The sequence below is a fragment of the Labeo rohita genome, chromosome 9 (assembly GCF_022985175.1).
Source record: "Labeo rohita strain BAU-BD-2019 chromosome 9, IGBB_LRoh.1.0, whole genome shotgun sequence".
Classification (NCBI taxonomy): Eukaryota; Metazoa; Chordata; class Actinopteri; order Cypriniformes; family Cyprinidae; genus Labeo; species Labeo rohita.
The window spans coordinates 31,183,081-31,204,837 of record NC_066877.1 but is presented as its reverse complement, the minus strand read 5'-3'; the positions used below and the strand labels follow the sequence as shown (position 1 = coordinate 31,204,837).

The window sequence follows — 21,757 nt, the reverse complement described above, 5'->3', positions numbered from 1 at the left end:
AGTGGAATGGTTTCGAAGTTTTCGAAAACGCCACCGTTATCGTTTCCATGTAAACACCCAATACGGGAATCTTTGAAAATGGTGACGTCATGCGCATGCACAGTACATGTTAGGTATGTAGACATGCGCAGTATGTGTCGATTTTAAAGGCAACCACGAACAAACAGCGCTGGCCTGGCATATGTAATGCAGTTTTCATGGATATGTGTGAACACAAATTATTTTTAAAACATTGTGTATACGTAAAACTTTTAAAAAATGCAAGGAAAAAACTTTTCCATTTTTGACTACATCGTTGTCATGTAAACGTAGCCTAAGTGGTATGGTAATTTAATACATTTCAATTTACCTGTGGCAGCTCTTCTGATGGCTCAGTAGGTGTGGCTGCTTGGCACTGTCCCTCCGTCTCAGACTCCGCCTCCTCCTCATCCACTTCATGAATAGTGGGCGTGACATCTGACGGGGGCATGGAGGTCTTCTTTTTCTTCCTCTTTTTCTTTCGCCGGCGGTCCATACTGAGCACCCTCTTGCGGAAACGCTGCGGGGGAAGGTGGGTGGACAGAGGGTGGTGGGTGTGGTGGAACGTATGCCGGTGATCTATGCATAAAGAGAGAGACACAGAGATTAAAAGCCTGTTCATTTAACAAACATTATACAACAGTTCTTTGTGGTCCTCGAATCTGATTGTCTTAGAGGAGTGCGATATACTGGCAATATCGGAACTCCAACCACTTCACAGTTTGTATCACTCCACTTGCAGTATTTCTCGGCTTACGGCTGAATCAAAGCCGTGCCGATATACAGCCATATTGCACACCTACTTGCGATACTTGTGATACTGCTTACATAACTATAGCAACTATAAAATTTAAATAATCATTTTAATTCTATGAGAATAGGGAGGTCCACTTTAACAACTACAAAGATTACAACACAGATGAACGATATTCTTGGAATCAGTCTCAGAATTTTTTTTTTTCAAGCCAACGAATGATAAAAACACTGATAGCCAATCAGAATCCACTTGAATTTAAAGAACTCGACCATTTAAGGCAACAGACAAAACGAACATCCTTCTAATAAACAGAATGTTACTGTCCTATGAAATCTGTTTTATTTTTTCAAATTTTTCTGGATTCCATTTTTTTTTTTTTTTCATTTTCCCCCAACCATTTTAATTCGTAATAGTTTTAATAGTTAAAGAAATAATTATCAAAAAAAGCATGTCTAATTAATTGAAATGAAACACAACTTTAACAACTATACTTTAACAACTTCCAAAATGTATTTTAAATGCAGCTTCAAAGGGCTCTAAACGATCCCAGCCGAGGAAGAAGGGTCTTATCTAGCGATCAGTCATTGTTTTTGAAAATTAAAAATTTGTATACTTTTTAAGCACAAAAGCTTGTGTAGCACAGCCTCTGGGATGCTCGTCCATGGGTCTTCTTGAACGATTTGTTCATTTTGAACAAATCTTTAATGTGACTCCAGAAGAACGAGTCATCTCGGGGAGTGATTCGTTCAGTCGTGCATGCACAACATCCTATTAGATTCTGTACTGGAATTAGTTCACAAATATAGTATACAAATTTTTCTTTTCTGAAAAAAAAAAGACAGATCGTTTCACTAGATAAGACCCTTCTTCCTCGGCTGAGATATGAATCCTGCACAGAACATGCAGGATTCATATTTAAATAGTCTTTTTGCTGCTTAATATTCACAGACACTAGTTCATATCACTTTTTAATTTAAGTGTACTGACCTACTTTTGATTTATTCATCCAAAATTTGGCAAATTCTGTGACATTCCACATTATACAGTAAATGACATGTTTATGAGTGGATTCGTTTTCGATTTGTGATGTCAACCAAAAAGGAAAGTCGCATTAGAAGTGGAGCACGATTATTCAATTTTTGGAATAACACTGATGACTTTTGCACAATAAGATCAGTAACATTAAGTAAAACAGTTTGTGTAAGTCTGCGAATTTCATGCTGACTGTCTGAGTAGTTTTAGCAACACAGAGACGTTAATGTGTGATTTGTCCTGCAGCAGCTCTGTGTTCAGGGTGCCTCTCGGCTCCGCTGTGAATGAATCACAGGCTAGTTTACACCTCCTACTACTGTCGGCGCATGTAGATGGAAATGTGGGCCTTGATTTATCAGGGTCCGGAAAGCGACTGGCACAGACGCAGCCCCACAGGAGGCCTGGGAATGTGAGAGAGCCATTAAAAGTCTTGTCTGTACTTCTGAGGCTCCTTCCGAGAATTACATATCTGGACATGGGTTCTTCTAGCAACTTGACAGTTCAAAAACATTTTGAAGTTTAATAGCTTTTAATAAAGTATGTGTTGAACGACCGTATCTTTGACCTCATTTATACCTCATTCGTCTCTGGGAATCCGGTCACAAGCGGTCAGCACCAAATACAGCTCTAAACACTGATGTGCAGAAACGTAAAATGCATTTTGCCAAAACTGATCGAGTCTCTTGGGATCTGCAATGTGACAAATGGGTTTGGCTCAACTATGCTCAGATTCAAAGAAAATGGAGCATGAAAATGGATATCAGATCAATAAAAATTCAATCAAAAAGGCCATTTTCCTTCAATTTCAACATTGGTGGTTTTACAGATCTGATCAAAACAAAGTCAGAAATGCACTAATTGCATTTAAAGCATGCTAATGTGTCCTATACCTTATACTGTACTGTGAATAATTAATAATTGTAAAACAGGAGTTTTAAAACTCATGGGTGAATAATCACCATTAAAAGGACCAGTGAAATACCCAAAATGTTGGTGGCATTTTTATTAAAAAAAAAAAAATATATATATATATATATATATATATATATATATATAATCCATCTATCTATCTATCTATCTATATATATATATATATATAGCTTAAATTTTAGTACTTTAGCCTAAATTATTTCAGTTATTTGCCTTTTTTGAGCATTTTCTATGTTTTTACATTTAAGTTTTTCATTAAATATTTATATTTTATTCTATTTAGGATTTATTACCATTTATTATCAACTAACAAAAAATCATTTTTAATCTTAATTTAATAATTATTAATTTTAGTTAACAATAACTAATTATAAATAAATACTTGTAATTTTTTTGTCTTTTTTTGTCTTTTATCAGTAAGCAGCAATAACACAACAAAATTATTATTATTATTATTATTATTATTATTATTAAAATAATAAAATATGCTTAATAATAATCTACGTTACTAACTGATATTATTACTATTATTAATAATAATATTAATATTATAAGTATATTATCATTAATTATTAATAATAATAATGTTAATAATTTCAATAAAATTACTACTAATAATAATAACTGATTAATTTTGATTACTATTATTATTATTAATAATACTAATGTCAATTTAAACAAATTAACAAAATACTAAAACCAATAATATTAACAATAATAACTGATTAATTATTATTATTATTATTATTATTATTATTATTGTTACTACTACTATTAATACATTAAAAAAGACTACATTATTTAAATAATAATAAGTACACAATAATAATAAAATGTAGTAATAATAATAATAATAAAATTTGAATAAATATCAATAGAATACTAATATCAATATAACTAATAATTACAAAAATAATAATATTTGATTAATTTTGATTATTATTACTACTACTACTATTACTGCTGCTGCTGCTGCTACTACTACTACTAAATAATGTTAATATTAACAAAAAAAATGTATATTATTAATAACAATAACAACAATTACTAATTTAACAATAATAATAATAATTTGCATAAATATTTAAATTATTTGTATTAAATATGATTAATATTATTATTTTAAATTGATTACTTATTGAAAATACTCATATCAATATAAATAATAATTGCAATAATAATAAAAAGAATAATAATAATTATTATTATTATTATTATTATTATTATTACTACTACTACTGCTACTAATAATAATAGTAATAATTAAAGTCTGTCTCAGATTATCACTAAATCTGTAATCAGATCATCCTACATTATCCAGATTATCCACCCAGGAATTATTTGAAATGGAGAGCACATATAACTGTGTTACACTTCAGACAGTACTTACACTCAAAGTCTTTCTCATTGTAGCTGCGGCCCATTTTGTCTGCGCCATTGATGGCAGACTCAGTAATGATGTCCCCAAACCTCTCCACAGACAAGGCCTTCTCCCATTCCTCATCATCTTGTCCTGCTGTGGAGCCCTTTTCTTCTTCCGACAAAACCTGCAGACGAGATCATGTGAAACCACACAGTAAGTGCCAGACAGATGTTCCACATGCTAAAAGACATTTGAGGAAGTAAGGGAAATAAACTTGAGGCCAAATGATTCCTTCTGGCATGCTCTGGAGAGTTTGAGCAGTTACGGCCAGATGTTTTATGTTCTCTCAGCTTGAACCACAACCACACGTCCATTAGCGCTTACCCAGTGCACCGCAGCTCTGGATGGGTTGTCAACCATGTGTCATCATTTGTAGCCCACCGAAGAATAGGGCATTATGAAGACTGAGAAGCATCAGTGGAGATTCTAGATGTGTGTGTGTGTGTTTTAATCTAAAACATGTCATACTAACTTTGCCCCTTCCTAAAGCTTTTGACCCTTGTCAGATTTTAGTGACCCTGTTGTTGGCCAGCAAATGTTCCCATTAAAGCAATATGCTTTCTAGAATACAAAACAGTTCAGACATCAACACAGAGGATTTAAGATAAAAGCCATTCAGTGTTTAATAGAGAGGGGTAACAGATTTCGGTAACCTCTTATACTGCCTTGTCATATTTTGTGACCCTGCTATATATCTGGAGCTTTTCACAACAAAAATACAATACAATAATTATAATAATATTATTACTATTAATAATAATAATAATAATAATACATTTATTACTAAATTACATTCATTATTATTTTTTTATTTATTATTATTAATATTATTATTAAGGATAAGGATAATAGAAACATTTGTATTAATATTATTATTATTATTATTATTATTATTATCATCACAGCTGCTGCTTCCTATACTACAGCTAATTATAATAAATTTATAATAATAATAATAATAATAATATTTTACATTACAAAGTTTCATGTTATATTATTATTATTATTATTATTATTACTAAAAATAATGCTAATATTAATATAAATACATTTACATATTAATCATTTACAATACTAATTTACATGATCATTAATAATATTATTAAAATGTTGATTCTAATAAAAATAATAAAACAGTATATTAATATTGATAATAAAATTGTATATTATTATTATTACCTACTACTACAATTAATAATAATAATAATAATAATAACAATTTGCATTACTAAATTACATGTATTATTATTATTACAGATAAGGATAATAATAACATTATTATTATTATTATTATTATTATTATTATTATTATTATCATTATCATTATCATCACAGTAGCTGCTGCAAATACAACAAATTATAATAAAATAATAATAATAATAATAATAATAATAATAATAATTTATTTTGCTAAATTGCATTATTTAATAACAATAATGATAAAATAGTAATATCAATATTGATAATAATGTTTTTATTATTATATAATCATGATTATTATTATTATTATTATTATTATTAATAGTATTATTATCTGTTGCTGTTGTTACTGCGACAATTAATAATAATAATAATAATAATAATAATTTGCAAGACTAAATTACATGTATTATTATTAAGGATAAGGATAATAATAACATGATTATTATTAATATTATTATCATTATCACAGTAGCTTCTGCTAATGCTACAACAAATTATTACAAAATAATAATAATAACAATAATAATAATAATAACAACAACATTGTTAAGCATTACTAATAATAAAATACAATACTAATTATTACACATTATAATATTATATTATTAAAAAAATATGACTACTACTAAACTATTACTGCTGCTACTACTACTACTACTACTAATAATAATAATAATAAATGTTCGTTAACTATTAGTAGCATCTGGACGGACTGGATTTTGGTATTAAATGGTAAAATACAAACATGATTTAAAAAAAAAAAAAAACGCATTTAATGAACAGTGAACTCTAGTCACAGATTTCACTGTGTCAAAGCTTTTGGCAAGCACAGCTAAAGCAGATCAATGGCTAACATCTGCTGTTTCTAAAAACACAGATAGAGCATTGCCAATATCCAATATCCATTGCCGTATCAATACTACATTTTCATTAAAATAATCTAATTTTGACTTATTTTGACCATAATCAAAATGAAACAAAACCAAATGCATGTTGGATGAGGCACTGGACGGACCAATCATATTTGAGCTCTCCATGTGGCCCTGCCCACAGCTCCACCTATGGGAGGCATCTAACATTTGGCTGGTGAGTAGAAGGCTTTGAAGAGCAAGGGTGGGATAAAGCAAGCTGACAGGCTACAAGGCTCGCAGATCAGTCAGAGTAAATGCCAGTATGTCAGCAGGAAGCCGACAGCAGCCCTGCAGCACCCCCATCAACAACCACAACTGCATTCAACCGCACCTCTGTCATGTCGGACGAGCAACAAGACGTAGAGCGGCCAACTGAACACGGCAAGCATAAAAGCCAACAAATCATTTACCCTGAAGCATTAAAACAAACATTCATTTTTTAAAAAGCCACATTTGCTTTGATTCTTCAGCAAAATAATCTCACGCCACACAGGCAATCGGCAGGCGCCTGCATAATTAACCAGAGCAGATGGGGCAAATTCGGCAAAACTGAAATGAGATGGACGAACGAGGCACTAATTAAAGGAAACAAAGTCTTTTTTGTTGATTGTGTCCCTCGGCTTTGCGTAAATTAATGAGGACAACATTTCATTAAGCTCTCGGCGTCTGCACGCTGTGTGCCGCTCTTTTATCACCGCTGAAGTGCTGACTTTAATGAAGACACTGACCTGTGAAGTCAAATGATAAACGGCTTGCTCTCACAATAACGGGAGACTTGGAAATGAGCCAGTGTGGAAAGCAGACAGAGAGGATGCTGGGAAAGGCCACTCTGCTGTATCATGCCATTTCTGTGCTTTCATGTCCACTTTTCCAACCTCTTAAATGTCTCTCGAACAGAGCTTTCTGACTGTGAATCATGTGTGTGTATGTCACAAAACCTGTCAAAACATTTTATGGTAATATTATATCACACCAAAATCAATTGGAAGAAATACAAAGAAGAAGGGTCTTATCTAGCAAAACGATCAGTTATTTTCATTTAAAAAATACAATTTGAATACTTTTTAATCTCAAATGCTCATCTTGTCTTGCTTTGCCTGTATTCTGACTCAAGACAGTTAGGGTATGTCGAAAAACTCCAATCCTATTTTCTCTCTTAACTTCAAAAATGATTTCAAAATCATCCTACATCGCTGCAGACCCAGTCTATGCAACATGAACATGCAAACGAGATCAAACACCCTTAACAAAGAAGGTAAAACAGCGATATAAGACTATTTTGAAGTTGAGGGAGAATATGAGATGGGAGTTTTTTGACATACCCTAACTGTCATGAACTGGGAAACAAAACAGAGTTCAGGTAAAAGTATATAAAATGTATTATTTTTATGAAAACAACCGACCGTTTTACTAGATAAAACCCTTCTTCCTGGATGGGATCGTTTACAACCACATTTTGGATCGTTTGAAGGCGCATTTAAACTGCATTTTGGAAGTTTAAAATTTGGGGCACCATAGAAGTCCACTACATGGAGAAAAATGCTGAAATGTTTTCCTCAAAAAAGGCTGAAGAAAGAAAGACATGAACATCTTGGATGACAAGTGGGTGAGTACATTATCTGTAAATCTTTGTTCTGGAAGTGGACTTCTCCTTATATTTACAATACTGTTCCAGAACAGTACAACGCAAATATTTGAGTGGGTGCTGCGCATTTTACAGAGGACTGTTTCCTGAAACTGGGAGAGTAGCTTACAGTGCCAGCTGTATACAAAGGGTTAAGGCTATAAAGTTCTAACGTTGAAAGGACAGTCTGGTGCTTCTGATTCACAGCCTGTAAGTACGTTTTCATATTTAAAGAATTTGCTACTGACTATTCAAACGCAAGTTTTGAGCAATGTAGAATATTGCTTGTTGTTTGTCATTTCTACGATCACAAATGCAGACATGGTGTTATGCAAAGAAATGCAACGCAACATGTAACAAAGACAGTAGGAGTCATTATAATCACTAGTTATGTCCCCACTGGATGCAACAAATGCCTAGTTTCTAATTGGGTTTTATTGTTTCTGTGTTGTCGTGCCGGAAAACGGCATCACAACATAGTAAAGGGCGTAACATTTCCATCACACGCTTGAGGTATTCGGCCAATCACAATGCACCGGATAGCTGGCCAATCAGAGAACACCTCGCTTTTCAGAATGATAAGCTTTGTAATAGCATTTCAGAAAGGCGTTTCAGAAAGGCGGGGCAGGGAGGAGCAACAATAAAGTAGAGTATGTGGAAAAGAATGTGTTTTTTAGACCTCAAACCGCATAAACACATTTCATTACATTAAATACACAAAACAATGTTTTTTTTTTTGAGCAACGTTATATGACCCCTTCAAAATGTAAATTGTATTTATTATTCCTTTAATATATGCTGTTCAAAAAAATAATAAAAGTATTTTAATATTTTTACTGTACTTTTTTTTTTTTTTTTTTACACAGAACTATGCTGTTGCTGACAAATAAAACAGTTGCGATGCCAGCTTGCTACTATAAACAAAAGCTTGCCATGCTGGCCCCACCTCTGGTCTTCTGATTGGTCCACTGTTTTTGGAACTGACATTGGTTGTTATTGCACTGCATGTAAAAGTTTAAATTGTTTTAACTTGAAACAATGTCTTAAAGGGAACCTGTGGTATTAAGACTTGTATGGCCTAAAGTAAACTATGTCTCTTACTGAAGTAAGTAGTAGAAAACCCACAAAAGGCTTGTTGTTTTATTACTTATTTAAAAATCCACATCGTTTTATACATAATTTGGACTATGGGGGGGCTCCAATATTTCGAAGATCTGAAATGGTTGCACTCGTTGAGCTACAGGCGCTACCTGTTGCTATTTTTACCACAACACAACTCGGAAAACAAAATACTGATACGATGACCACAGCTACTGAAAGAGCTCACTAGTGGCGATGATTATAAGCATAGCCTTAAACCAAATGCCGTACCATCGATTTTCCCCACAAGGAGTCTAAACGCCCCTGGATATCAAATGAAATCCGTGCTGAGAAACTCCTTCGGTGGCTGCAGCATCATGACAAGTGTCAGCATGTTTACATCCTGCCAGGATGGTATCTAGCGTTTCTTGTCTCTGCCGTTTGTAAGCTCTTTCAGTAGCTGTGGTCTACTAAAAGCCTCAAAGGCATCAGGGCTAAAATACAGAGAACAAAGACATAGGTCTTTAGGAAGTTTCGTTCGTCCACAAGCATCTTCCCATTCTTTTCGTATCACTAGAAAAGCAGTACAGACTCACATTGCTTCTCTTGTTGCCCTTTGACTGAAAATTACAACCAAAAGGTGCACAATGTGCCATTGTATCAGTATTTTATTTTCTAAATAGTGTATTCTGAGTTGTGTTGTGGTAAAAATAGCAACAGGTAGCACCAGTAGCTCACCGAGTGCAACCATTTCAAGTCATTAAAATAATGGCGCCCCCCATAGTCCAAAATATGTATAAAATGATGTGATTTTTAAATAACGTAAATCTTTCATGGGTTTTCTACTACATATTCAGTAGGAGACATTATTTACGTTATATTAAATCATACAAGTCTTGTGAGAGAGATGCTGCAAAAATCTTGAGACTTAAGCGCTGTGTTCATAGATGTCCGATTACCAAGTGTTTACACAGAAAAACAATGGAATGGAAAAACTCATTCTGTGTGAACAGTCCAGCGCAGTAATAACAGTGTCCTTCAAGAATAACAGCACTGACCAAAAAATAAAAAAAATATTTAATGTATTATTCAATGACTTTCTGGGCAGCTCACATTTTAAAATAATTATCTGCCAATTCATGCGTTGAAATTCATCTCTCACCCTATTTGTTTTGACTCCCGTTTAGGGGCTTTACACCAAACCTCACATAACTCACACCCTTATTGTACTACAGTAATGTTTTAATATTAAGAATATACTGAATTGTTTTATGATGTTAATCTAATAGATTTCTACTTGAAGAAATACATATTCTTTACATAAACTCAAAGACATCTGGATGCATCACAGTAATGAGAATTTGGAAGGGAAATGTGTCATAAAATTAATGTCCCAATGCAATGTAACATTATCCCCTTTCTCTTCCTCTCTATTTGGTCACTCATTCTTTCTCTTGTATAATTGCCCCTTCTTAATTACCATAATGTAACAAAAGAACAAAACAAACAAACAACAAGGGGCTTTTTAGAATATTAGTTTTTGAACAGCATTTCCCACCGTTTCTGTACTCAATGAAAATGAGGGACCCAAACAGCATTTGCTCTTCCAGTTCTCTAATTGTGCAAATGTTAATGGCTGGAGCGAGAGAGTCTGAGTGCAAGCGCTCCCAATAAAGGTTACGGATTGCAGCTCTCTTTATTTCAACTGTGAGGTGAACAGAATGACAATGGGAATTCAGTGAGGGCTGACAAATGTGTTTGCCTGCTGCTAGCAAAGCGTTCTGGGTAAACGGTAGATAGAGTAACATACGTCACAGGTGGCTGCCTGCTCCGATGAGAAGGGCGTCATCATGTCAAAGTTTCAGAAGTCGATAGCATTCTGTGTCCATTATATATAAAAATTAAATAAAAGGTAAATAAATTCTGTGTGCTCCAAAGTTCCGATCTGAATCAAATTATTTGCGAACCTGCTCCGAAGTTCTAATCTAAATCAAATGATTCGTGAACCTGCTCCGAAGTTCTGATCTGAATCAAATGATCTGCGAACCTGCTCCGAAGTTCTGATGTAAATCAAATGATTCGCACACTCGCTCAGAAGTTCCAATCTGAATCAAATGATTTGCAAACCTGCTCCGAAGTTCCAATTTAAATCAAATGATTTGTGAACCCGCTCTGAATTTCCGATCTGAATCAAATAATTTGCGAACCTGCTCCGAAGTTCCCATCTGAATCAAATGATTTGCGAACCTGCTCCGAAGTTCTGATCTGAATCAAATGATTCACACACTCGCTGAGAAGTTCTGATCTAAATCAAATGATTTGCGAACCTGCTCCGAAGTTCCAATCTAAATCAAATGATTCGTGAACCCACTCTGAATTTCCGATCTGTATCAAATGATTTGCGAACCTGCTCCGAAGTTCTGATCTGAATCAAATGATTCACACACTCGCTCAGAAGTTCCGAACTGAATCAAATGATTTGCAAACCTGCTCCGAAGTTCCAATCTAAATCAAATGATTCGTGAACCCGCTCTGAATTTCCGATCTGAATCAAATGATTTGCGAACCTGCTCCGAAGTTCTGATCTGAATCAAATGATTCACACACTCGCTCAGAAGTTCCGATCTAAATCAAATGATTTGCGAACCTGCTCCGAAGTACCAGTCTAAATCAAATGATTTGTGAACCCGCTCTGAATTTCCGCTCTGAATCAAATGATTTGCGAACCTGCTCCGAAGTTCTGATCTGAATCAAATGATTCACACACTCGCTCAGAAGTTCCGATCTAAATCAAATGATTTGCGAACCTGCTCCGAAGTACCAGTCTAAATCAAATGATTTGTGAACCCGCTCTGAATTTCCGATCTGAATCAAATGATTTGCGAACCTGCTCCGAAGTTCTGATCTGAATCAAATGATTCACCCACTCGCTCAGAAGTTCCGATCTGAATCAAATGATTTGCGAACCTGCTCCGAAGTTCCAATCTAAATCAAATTATTTGTGAACCTGCTCTGAATTTCCGATCTGAATCAAATGATTTGCGAACCTGCTCCAAAGTTCTGATCTGAATCAAATGATTTGCACACTCGTTCCGAAGTTCTGATCTGAATCAAATGATTTGCGCACCTGCTCCAAAGTTCCCATCTAAATCAAATGATTTGTGCACCTACTCTGAAGTTCTGATCTAAATCAAATGATTCACAATACATAGTACTGATCTGAATTAAATGATTTGCGACAGGGGCTTTGAGGTTCTGATCTGAATCAAATGATTTACAAACCCGCTCCAAAGTCAAGATCTAAACCAAATGATTCTCAATACTGGATCTGATTCGAGCACTTTGAAAAAGACGCAATGGTTTAACTGATTCAGGGTTTTGAAAAGTTCCGTTTTACCCATCACAGCATTCATGACCCACTCAGTTGAATCGATTTGTCCGTTCAGTCACTTTCCTCGCCTTCAGCCACGTTCAAATGACATCAGTACTACTGCTGGCTTAGCTCACTAGTTTTCAGAAATCAAGGAATAGTGGCATATAGAGTGAAGAAAGGACAATTCTCCCAATGATAGAGGAGTGAGGCTTTTCGAAACTTCAAATCATGTAAACCAACTGTATTGTGAAATGATTGACTGTTTCGAAGCGATCCAGACTCCCTATGCTGAGGGCATCTGCTGGTTGAAGTCACGGAAATGCAAAAACACCGCAAAAAAATGTGTAACCATGTGAGATTTGTGAAGGTTTCAAGGTTTTGTGAAAGCATTAGCAGCAGGCTAAACAGAATATAGTGGGAAACAGTGACACATAGCCTCCATTAAGCCGTTGCTTTTCAGGTAATTATTCAAGTAAACATTAAGTAATAAAGACCACATCTTGTGGTTTTCTCTTCTTCCTTAAGGCCCAATCGCTTGTTACAGAGCATGCATGCAAATATGCATGTGGGTGTTCGGAAAGCAGTTGCTTTTTAGTCAGACAGCCCTCAGGTATCGCATCCAGTCTTCAGATACTGCAGAAAACTGCTTTTATAATATTAACTTGAAATAAAGGTATCAGTACTACTGACATTACATTGTGCATCTCATCCATGAAAAATGTTCCTCAATTGTGAGAGAGTGTAGTGCATCTGCTTGTATTCTTTGTCTGAACTCCATCCTGAGGAGGCTGCTTGACAAAGAGTGTTCAAAGGGCTATTCTGGTGCTCAAAGTGCCATCTGAAAGTGCAAGTATGCCTGCTAAGACTAGTCTGGATATCAAGTGACTGTGGAGGCCCACCAGAGCTCTTTGTGCAAGTACAGAATACTCATTCATTCTCACAGTCACTATTAGGTACTGACCTTTCCAGGAAGCCAAGGACAGAGAGAGTCAATTCCTGACTGACACTTATATCAACGTTGGGAATTTAAATAACAAAAATATATATTTTTAATGTAAAGAAGTAGAATAAAAAAATGGAATGAAATTCAAAGAAATCCTGTTTAGAAACATGTAATATGCATTTAATATTTTTAGATTAAATATCAATTATATTAGTTAATATTTAATATTTCTAATTTAAATAAATTATTTTATAACAAATTATATATATATATATATATATATATATATATATATATATATATATATATATATATATATATTTACTACTGAATAACCTCTGAAAAAAAAATATATAATATAATTTATTGACTGATTGATTCATTTTTTTTTATATTACCTGTAGTATCATTTATACAAACAGAAAAATACCACAACACATACAAATTTTCTGGAAAATGTGACATTTTCAGTTAGAAATTGTGATGAAAGACGAGGTTGAGGGAATAAAGAAGAATCCCATGATGTACTGTGAATGGCATAATGGAATCGAAAATGTAATACAAGCTCTTTGAATTATTATTGTGTAAGAAGCATGCTGTATAAATAAACTATCCTTGCCTCACAGCTCAAATACCTCGGCAGAGAGAACAGGCGAGCTGCTGTACACATGTGTCTCTTGCACGAGACTGTTAAAAGCAATGAAGCTCAAAGATGCTGCCAAGGACTGATAGAAGATGAGAATGATGTAAATGAGATGTTTTGTTTATGCTTGTTATTGTGAGTCATTGGCTTATAAACAACTCCATTAGTGTCATTAAAGAGCTGCAGGCAGAGACACCTTCTTCTCCTTAAAAACACCAGATCACCCAGCTCACTGCTGGCATTTCACTAGCACACTACGGCGAGTTTCACAGCATCTGCCCTTTCCCACAGTACCAGCCATGACTCACCGTCACTATGGAAAAATATTTCATTACACGTTTTTGAAAAGAGAGGAGACTTCAGGCAGAAAAGGTCTGCTTCCTTTTGTCCAGGATTTCACATATATGACAAAAGCGGGTCAAATGTGTATTTCTGAAGCATTAAAGATGGAGTTGGGAACTGAGACCCTTTAAATGTTTTTTAAAGAAAAAAAACTGTAATTCATACTGACAATCCACAATGACTCAGCAAAATATGTAAACAACTTAATTATATAAACAATTATATGTTTTATATAAATCTATTTAGTTGTGAACTTCATTATTCAGTCTAAAATAAATGTGCCGCCCAATAATGAATATAAAGTCAATAAATAGACAACAAATTACTTAACACAACCAGTACAGTACATGTTCAGTATAAAATCCAGTATTTTTAGCCTGAAAGACTCACAAATAAGCAGTGTTGATAATATTGTTAATTAAAATGAAAACAATTAACGATTTTACTAGTAAAACTATAAATGTTAAAAATAATTAAAATACTGCTGAAATGAAATCTAAATAACAAGTATTACATTTAAAATTGACAAAAAAAAGTTTAAGTTGAAATACTAAAATGACTAAAACTGAAATAAAAAAGCATTTAAAATATAAGTATTTAAAAATTACAAAAAGATGTAAGAAATTTATTGACACTTAAATTGAAACGTAAATATAAAATTAAAAGCTAATTCAGTTATTAATATTATAATACTATATAAATAAAAAAACAGTTAACACTTTACAGTAACTTTACATTAGTGAACATGAACTATGAATGAGCAATATTTCTACAACGTTTATTAATCCTAGTTAATGTTAATTTCAGCATTTACTAATGCATTATTAAAATTAAAAAAGTTGTTAACATTAGCTAATGCACTGTGAATAAACATGAACAAACATGTATTTTTATTAACTAACATTAACAAAGATTCATAAATAGTGTAATAAATGCATTGTTCATTGTTCATGTTATTTACTACATTAACTAATGTTAACAAATGACACCTTATTGCAAAGTATTACCAAAATATTTTTTAATATATAAAATACTGCTGAAATAAAATAAATATAAATATAAAATATAAAATTTGAAATTGACTGACATAAGTTTGTTTAATACTAAAATAACTAAAACTGAAATAAAATAAAGCTAAATATAAGTATTTAAAAATGACAAAAGCATGTAAGAAACACTAAAATTAAAAGCTAATTAAAATATTAATATTATAATACTACATAAATAATATAAACAATACTGCAAACTCTTATCATTTTACGTCATCTTTATGAGTTAAATATGCAGCTCATATTTAAATATGAACTATATATTTATATAAAAATATATTACCAAAAATAAACACATTAAGTAAAATTAAAAAAAACTGAATATCATTAGGATTAGTTGCTACATAAACAATAAAAACAACACTGCAAATCATTTTATGTCTAATTAAAGGGGTCATCAGATGCAAACTTCACTTTTACATGTTGTTTGAACATTAATGTGTGCTGGCAGTGTATGTACAAATCTACCCTATAATGATAAAAATCCATGCAGTGGTTTTTAATTAATCTGTAAAAATAATATCCCCTTTTTCAAATCGAGCAATTCTCAGATGCCTGTCGCTGTTACATTTGTTTGTGAAGGGAATGCGCCTCCCAATCTCCCGAAATGCATCTATGTTCACGCGAAACAATCGTGATCCAGCTTCACCTACAGCAGAAGTGAGTATAAGGTTTTTTTTATGAATCTCTTCAATCACGTTTCCTAATAACGTGCTAATTAGCAAGCTTCGCGGCTAAACGCGCAATTCCTCAGAGCAGCAGAGAGAAGAGAGGGGTGGGGTGAGCAGAGCTCATTTGCATTTAAAGAAACAATCCCTCAGAATGGGATGATTTTTGCAGAGCTCATTTTGACAAGGTAAAAAGGGTGTTGTTTTACACTACCATTGAGAATTTTTAATCAAAGTATATTATAGACTTTTCATTAAGACCCTAAAGAATCATATCAACTTGTGGAAAATGGGCATCCGATGACCCCTTTAAGATTCATGCAACTCATATTTATATAAATATGAACTGTACATTTATATATAAATACATTGCCAAAAAAACACAATAAATGCAATTTATATATATATATATATATATATATATTAGGATCTGCAAGAATCATTAAGGAATTATTAAGAGGTTTCACGATTAGAATGATCATATTCCCTGTGATTTCCATCTCATGATTAGAAAAATTCATTATCAGCCTCTGCAACCTGATTCTGGGATTTTAATAATCAAGAATTATAAAAGAATCTTGTATGCATCAGTCCATTCAAGCATGCAAGTCTGTTTACAAGTCATCTAACTGTGCAACAAATTACCTGCGGTGAATAATATCCTCCTCTTTCTGTACAGTAAAGCAGACGCTGCAACTTTTTTAAGCATAAGATCAACATTGCCCCTCCCAACCTGAACAGGTGGCATCAGGATTGAGGGGAGGCGGTTACCCCAGCTGTACACAGCACTATGAGATCATCATCGCCATGACAACATGAGCTCAGACCACTGAGAATAGAGAGATCCTCGACCCCGTACAGTGTAAACACTGATAACACTAGCGGGGACCTCAGGGGACCGATTAGGACCAGACATCTATTCCAAGGTCCATCCTTTGCTACAATCTCATCTCTTATTTCAGCCATAAACACACAAAGGCTTGGGAAAATGTGCATGTATGTACATGAGACTTAAGCTAACAACATATGATTTATCTGCAATGACAAAAACATTAATTACCCATCAGTTGGAGAATTTTACATGCACATTTTTCACTGTAGTTTCTTTCACTGCTGCATGAATCATTACGCTCCTACAATGTTCACTGTGCTGCTCCTGAATCTACAAAAGAAATGCTATCTGACCAGTTTGGCATCTGAATTGAATGTGATTAGATAGAAAAATTGGGCTTATAATAGAAAGACAATAAACAGACAACACAGAGAGAGTGTATTATAATTCATGAACAAATGACTCTTATGAGTCAATTCTTTGAGTGAATCAGTCACTATCTTTTTGGATGTTTTTGACAACATGTTGTTGAAATATGATTAAAAAACTGTATTGTGTCTATAGGGCCAATTCATGTGTGCGTGGAAACGCTGTGCAGCCATAATACTCTATTTATAAAATGTTCTGCCTGTTTCAAGTGAGTTCAACAGTTTGGTGCAAGGAACTCGCTGGCTCTCACTCCTCCATTCACAGCAAAGCTTCACACATCCGTCTGTATAGGGTGAAGGAGCGTTTCTGAGTCACCCTTTTGGACCGCAATGCAGACGTGTAAATTCAGCTTGACTGGTTTTTAACAGCTTTATTCCACATTGCACTTCCTGCATTTATTGTGCATTTGGGAAGCATAGAATCTGTGTTGAAGGTGAGAGAAGAGCATTGTTGTATAAATCTACCTCTGTCTAATGCATATGTAGCATATTCTTTTGTTTTCATTTCTTAAAGTTAACAGGAAATGCTACTTGCTACTTTTTGGAATAACATGCATTGATGAATCCTTAAAAATAACACTTAGAGGCACTGAAAATAGCATCAATTTCAGCTTTGCCATCACAGGAATAAATTACATAAAAAAATAAATATATGCATATGCAACATATTATTTTGTTTTGATTTCTGAAGTCGAAATTAAATGCTACTTGCTATTTTTTTCTTTCTTTTTGGAATAACTTACAGGCACTGAAAATAGCATAAATTTCATCTTGACTTTTAAGTATACATTTTAATAATAAAACTGTGATTAATTGTACTTTTATTTTTATTTTTCTTATTTATATAAATGAGCATACTAATAGTAAAATAAAAATAATAATAATAATAATAACTGAGCAATAAGAATTGGACAATATTAGAATGATTTCTGAAAGATCATGTGATACTGAAGACTGGAGTAATGATGCTGAAAGTTTAACTTTGCCATCACATGAATAAATTATATAAAATATAAATATAAATATATGGTAGTGACCAATTTTGAGTTTAATTGATTTAAAAATCACAGAGAGAGAGAGAGAGGATGATTATTTTCTATATATTTTAATATATTAATATAATTTTAATTATAATTATTTAATTTATTTTGTCTTTGGAAATGTAAAAATATCTATCTACTTTTATTTACAAATATATCTGTCTTTACTTGTGTAGGGGATTTTTTTAGGTTTTGGTGCTAGGTATTATTAACACAAAGGATAAAATGGATTAAAAAAAAGGAGAAGAAAAAAAATTTGATTAAATACTGGGGGACAAATATGTCCTTATAAAACAATTAATTAATAAAAATTAATTGAATGGAAAAGACATAACAAAAACATGTACATTTTGTCTGTTCACACTGAAGTATATTATAATTAATTTCTACTTATGAAAATGGAATTGTGAAGGAACACCATCATTTCAAGAACAACTCTTTCTTAAAAAAAAAACAAACAAAAAAAAACAGCACGTGTCCTGCTGCCACTGGGTTTTATAGGCAGTATAAATAACATTTGATCAAATATTTGCGTGTGGGAAATCAGCAAGCAGTTCTGGGTTGGACTGAAACATCAGTGCATCAATCACGGAACACTTTCTGTTTACTCCGTCTGGCCAAATCCTCCCGCTTACTGCTATTGATTTCTTCATTCTGTGTTGATTTTTGCCAATTCAAAGAGGAGGTGCTGCTTGCGGGGGAGTCTGCATCAACATACGGAATGCTGATTATTGCTTTAGAAAACAATAAAGTTACAAATGTCATGTTGATTTTGTCTGGGTTGTAATACTATGTCTCCTGCACATTATTTTATCAGTAAACACTCAATTCTCTCTGCTGAAACATGATATAACGATCTCTACAGCACAGACACAACATGCCAAATGGCCATCCACATGCAGGTCGACACCAGGCAATTAATCTGCTATCTGATGCCATGGTGAGCAGATTGCTGCCTAAAACCATGCAGCCACACTTACTCACAATATGTCAGCTGAGTTCATGAAAACAGGCCCTAAATGCTTCATGTATGGGTACCAATAAGGGTATGTTCCTTTATGCCAACTTATAATGATACTTTTAAAAAGATCATAATAGAAATCAATTTTCCAGTGCAGTATGAAAACATACTGTAACTCAAAACATCCAACCCAGTCCAAAAAAAAAAAATCAAGAAAGATGAATATGTTTAAACAGCAACATTTATTGAGAGTTCTGAAACTTGGCCTGTCCAATGGAAGCTTATCTCTGCCATGGAATAAAAATATAAAAAAGCTAAATGCAACTTTTTAAAAAGTAAAAAGGTTATACAAGTTTTCTTGCAACTAAGTTACATCTCACAATTCAGACTTTCTTCCTCAGAACTGAGAGTTTATATGTTGCAATTGTGAATTTTACATGTATGTGGTCAGGTGTATGAAAGGAATTGCAAGATGGAAACTTAGAATTCTGAGGAAAAAAATCAGAACTGTGAGATGTAAACTCTGAATTCTGAGAACAGAATTCCAAAATATAAACACTCTGATTTCTGAGAAAGAAGGTATAAACAGAGAATTGCATTTTCTGTAAGTAGGAATCACGAGATGTAAACTCAGATTTCTGAAAGAAAAAAAAAAACATCTGATTTGCAAAATGCAAATTCAGAATTCTGAGGAAAAAAATTGAATTGTAAAATTTAAGCTCAGAATTCTGAGAAATATAATCAGAATTGCAAGATGCAAACTCAATTCCTAAGGGGGAGGGGGGGTGGCAAACAGAATTGTGAGAAGTAAACATAGAATTCTGAAAAGTAAGAATTGCATGATGTAAACTCTGAGTTCTGAGGGAAAAAATCTGAATTGCAGAATTTAAGATCAGAATTCTGAGGAAACAAAAAATGAGAACTGTGAGATGAATTATAAAGGGGAAAAAAAATTAGAATTGTGAGATTTAACCTCAGAATTCCAAGAGAAAAAAAAAAAAAATCTATAAAGTTAAAACTCTTTCTGAGAGAGAGTCAGAATTGTCAGATGTAACCTTAGAATTCAAAAAAAAAAAAAAAAAAAAAAAAAAAAAATTAAGAATTAAGAATTCCTAAGCAATCTGAATTGTAACTCCGAAGTCTGAGGGAAAAAAAACTTAATTGTAAGATTTAAGCTCAGAATTCTGAAACAAAAAGTCATAATTGCAAGATGTTAACTCAGAACCCTGAGGGTAAAAAAGTAAGAATTACGAGATGTAAACATAGAATTCTAAGAAAAAATCTGAATTAACAGATTTAAATGGAGAATTCTGAAATATGTCACAATTGCAAGATGCAACCTTAGAATTCTGAGAAAAAAACTGAACTGTCAAAAACTGAAATGGGTCATTATTATAAGGGTTAAAGGAGAGGGTGGGAAATGGTCATTAAAAGCTGAAGTAATATTTATTAATGCAATTCATATAATACACTAATTACTTTTATATTTAATCAATAATAAAAATAAAAGAATCATGTCTTTCTGTAATATCAGAGAGCTTTAAGTCAGACATTGTCACATGCCTCACCCTCTGAAAGCCAAGCTGCCCTTTAAAAGCCTGACATCAATAAGAGAGGATCCACCGGCGTCTGTGCTGACAGCACCACAGGACGACACCGAACATCAACCAATTAGCACATCTCAAAACGCCTCTGACGAGGCAGATCTTTTAAAACACCAGCCCTAATTGTTTATGCTTACATCTGAGGACATGTAAACTATCGGTAATGGCTCTAGTTTTACTGCAGGCGGTCTCAAGCTCCAAAAAGGTCTTATTTGCTCTGCTGTTTATATGTTTATATGAATGTCATCACTTGGATTAAAGGGAGGAGAATCAAAAAATGAACGTAATGTGGCAGTATAAACCACACCAGTCCGTTAGTTCTAGGAAGTGTTCTGGAACCTGTTATATTACTGTATACACATTACATATTTAAAATAAAATGCATATTTGATGTAACGGGTCACAATATTGGTATAATAGATAACGTAAATAGAGTAAGCAGAAACTGAACATAAGCAGAACATTTTATCATTGAGTCCTGAGTGTGATACAAATATGAATTTCTTTTACACTTCTGTCAACATAGCAGGTTTCCTCAGTTACAGTCGGCCTTCAGCTTTTATTTGGGTTACTTAATTGTAAGCAACAGAAATGCGATAAAGGCTGACAGCTGAATGCACAGAAGTATGTGATTTTGATATAAACAGCCCTTTTCTGCTCTGTATGAAAGCCTGAAAGCCACTGAATAAAAAATTGTTACCTGCAACTTGTTTTCTCACAATTCTGACTTTTTTTAAATCTTGCAATTCTAACTTTTTTCTCAGAATTGTGTGATAAACTCGCAATGTGAGTTCTAAAGTCAGAATTGCAAGATATAAACTCGCAATTGTGAGTAAAAAAAGTCAGAATTGTGAGAAAAAAGTTGCAGTTAACATTATTTATTTTTTATTCAGTGG

General features: G+C 33.3%; 1 protein-coding gene across 4 annotated transcripts in view; it reads right to left on the bottom strand.

The window, feature by feature from the left end:
* The window catches only part of slc4a3 (solute carrier family 4 member 3), a 97,975-nt gene that overhangs the window by 52,521 nt on the left and 23,697 nt on the right, over window positions 1-21,757 (bottom strand). For all 4 annotated transcript variants that reach the window (XR_007828405.1, XM_051119031.1, XM_051119032.1 and 1 more), the window contains exons 3-4: window positions 4,128-4,284; window positions 350-597 (exon numbers count right to left, since the gene is read on the bottom strand). Coding sequence is in view for 3 of the 4 variants with exons in the window: in XM_051119031.1 (XP_050974988.1) it covers window positions 350-597; window positions 4,128-4,284 (405 nt within the window). In the remaining variant the exon portion in view is untranslated. The remainder of the gene's footprint in view (window positions 1-349; window positions 598-4,127; window positions 4,285-21,757) is intronic.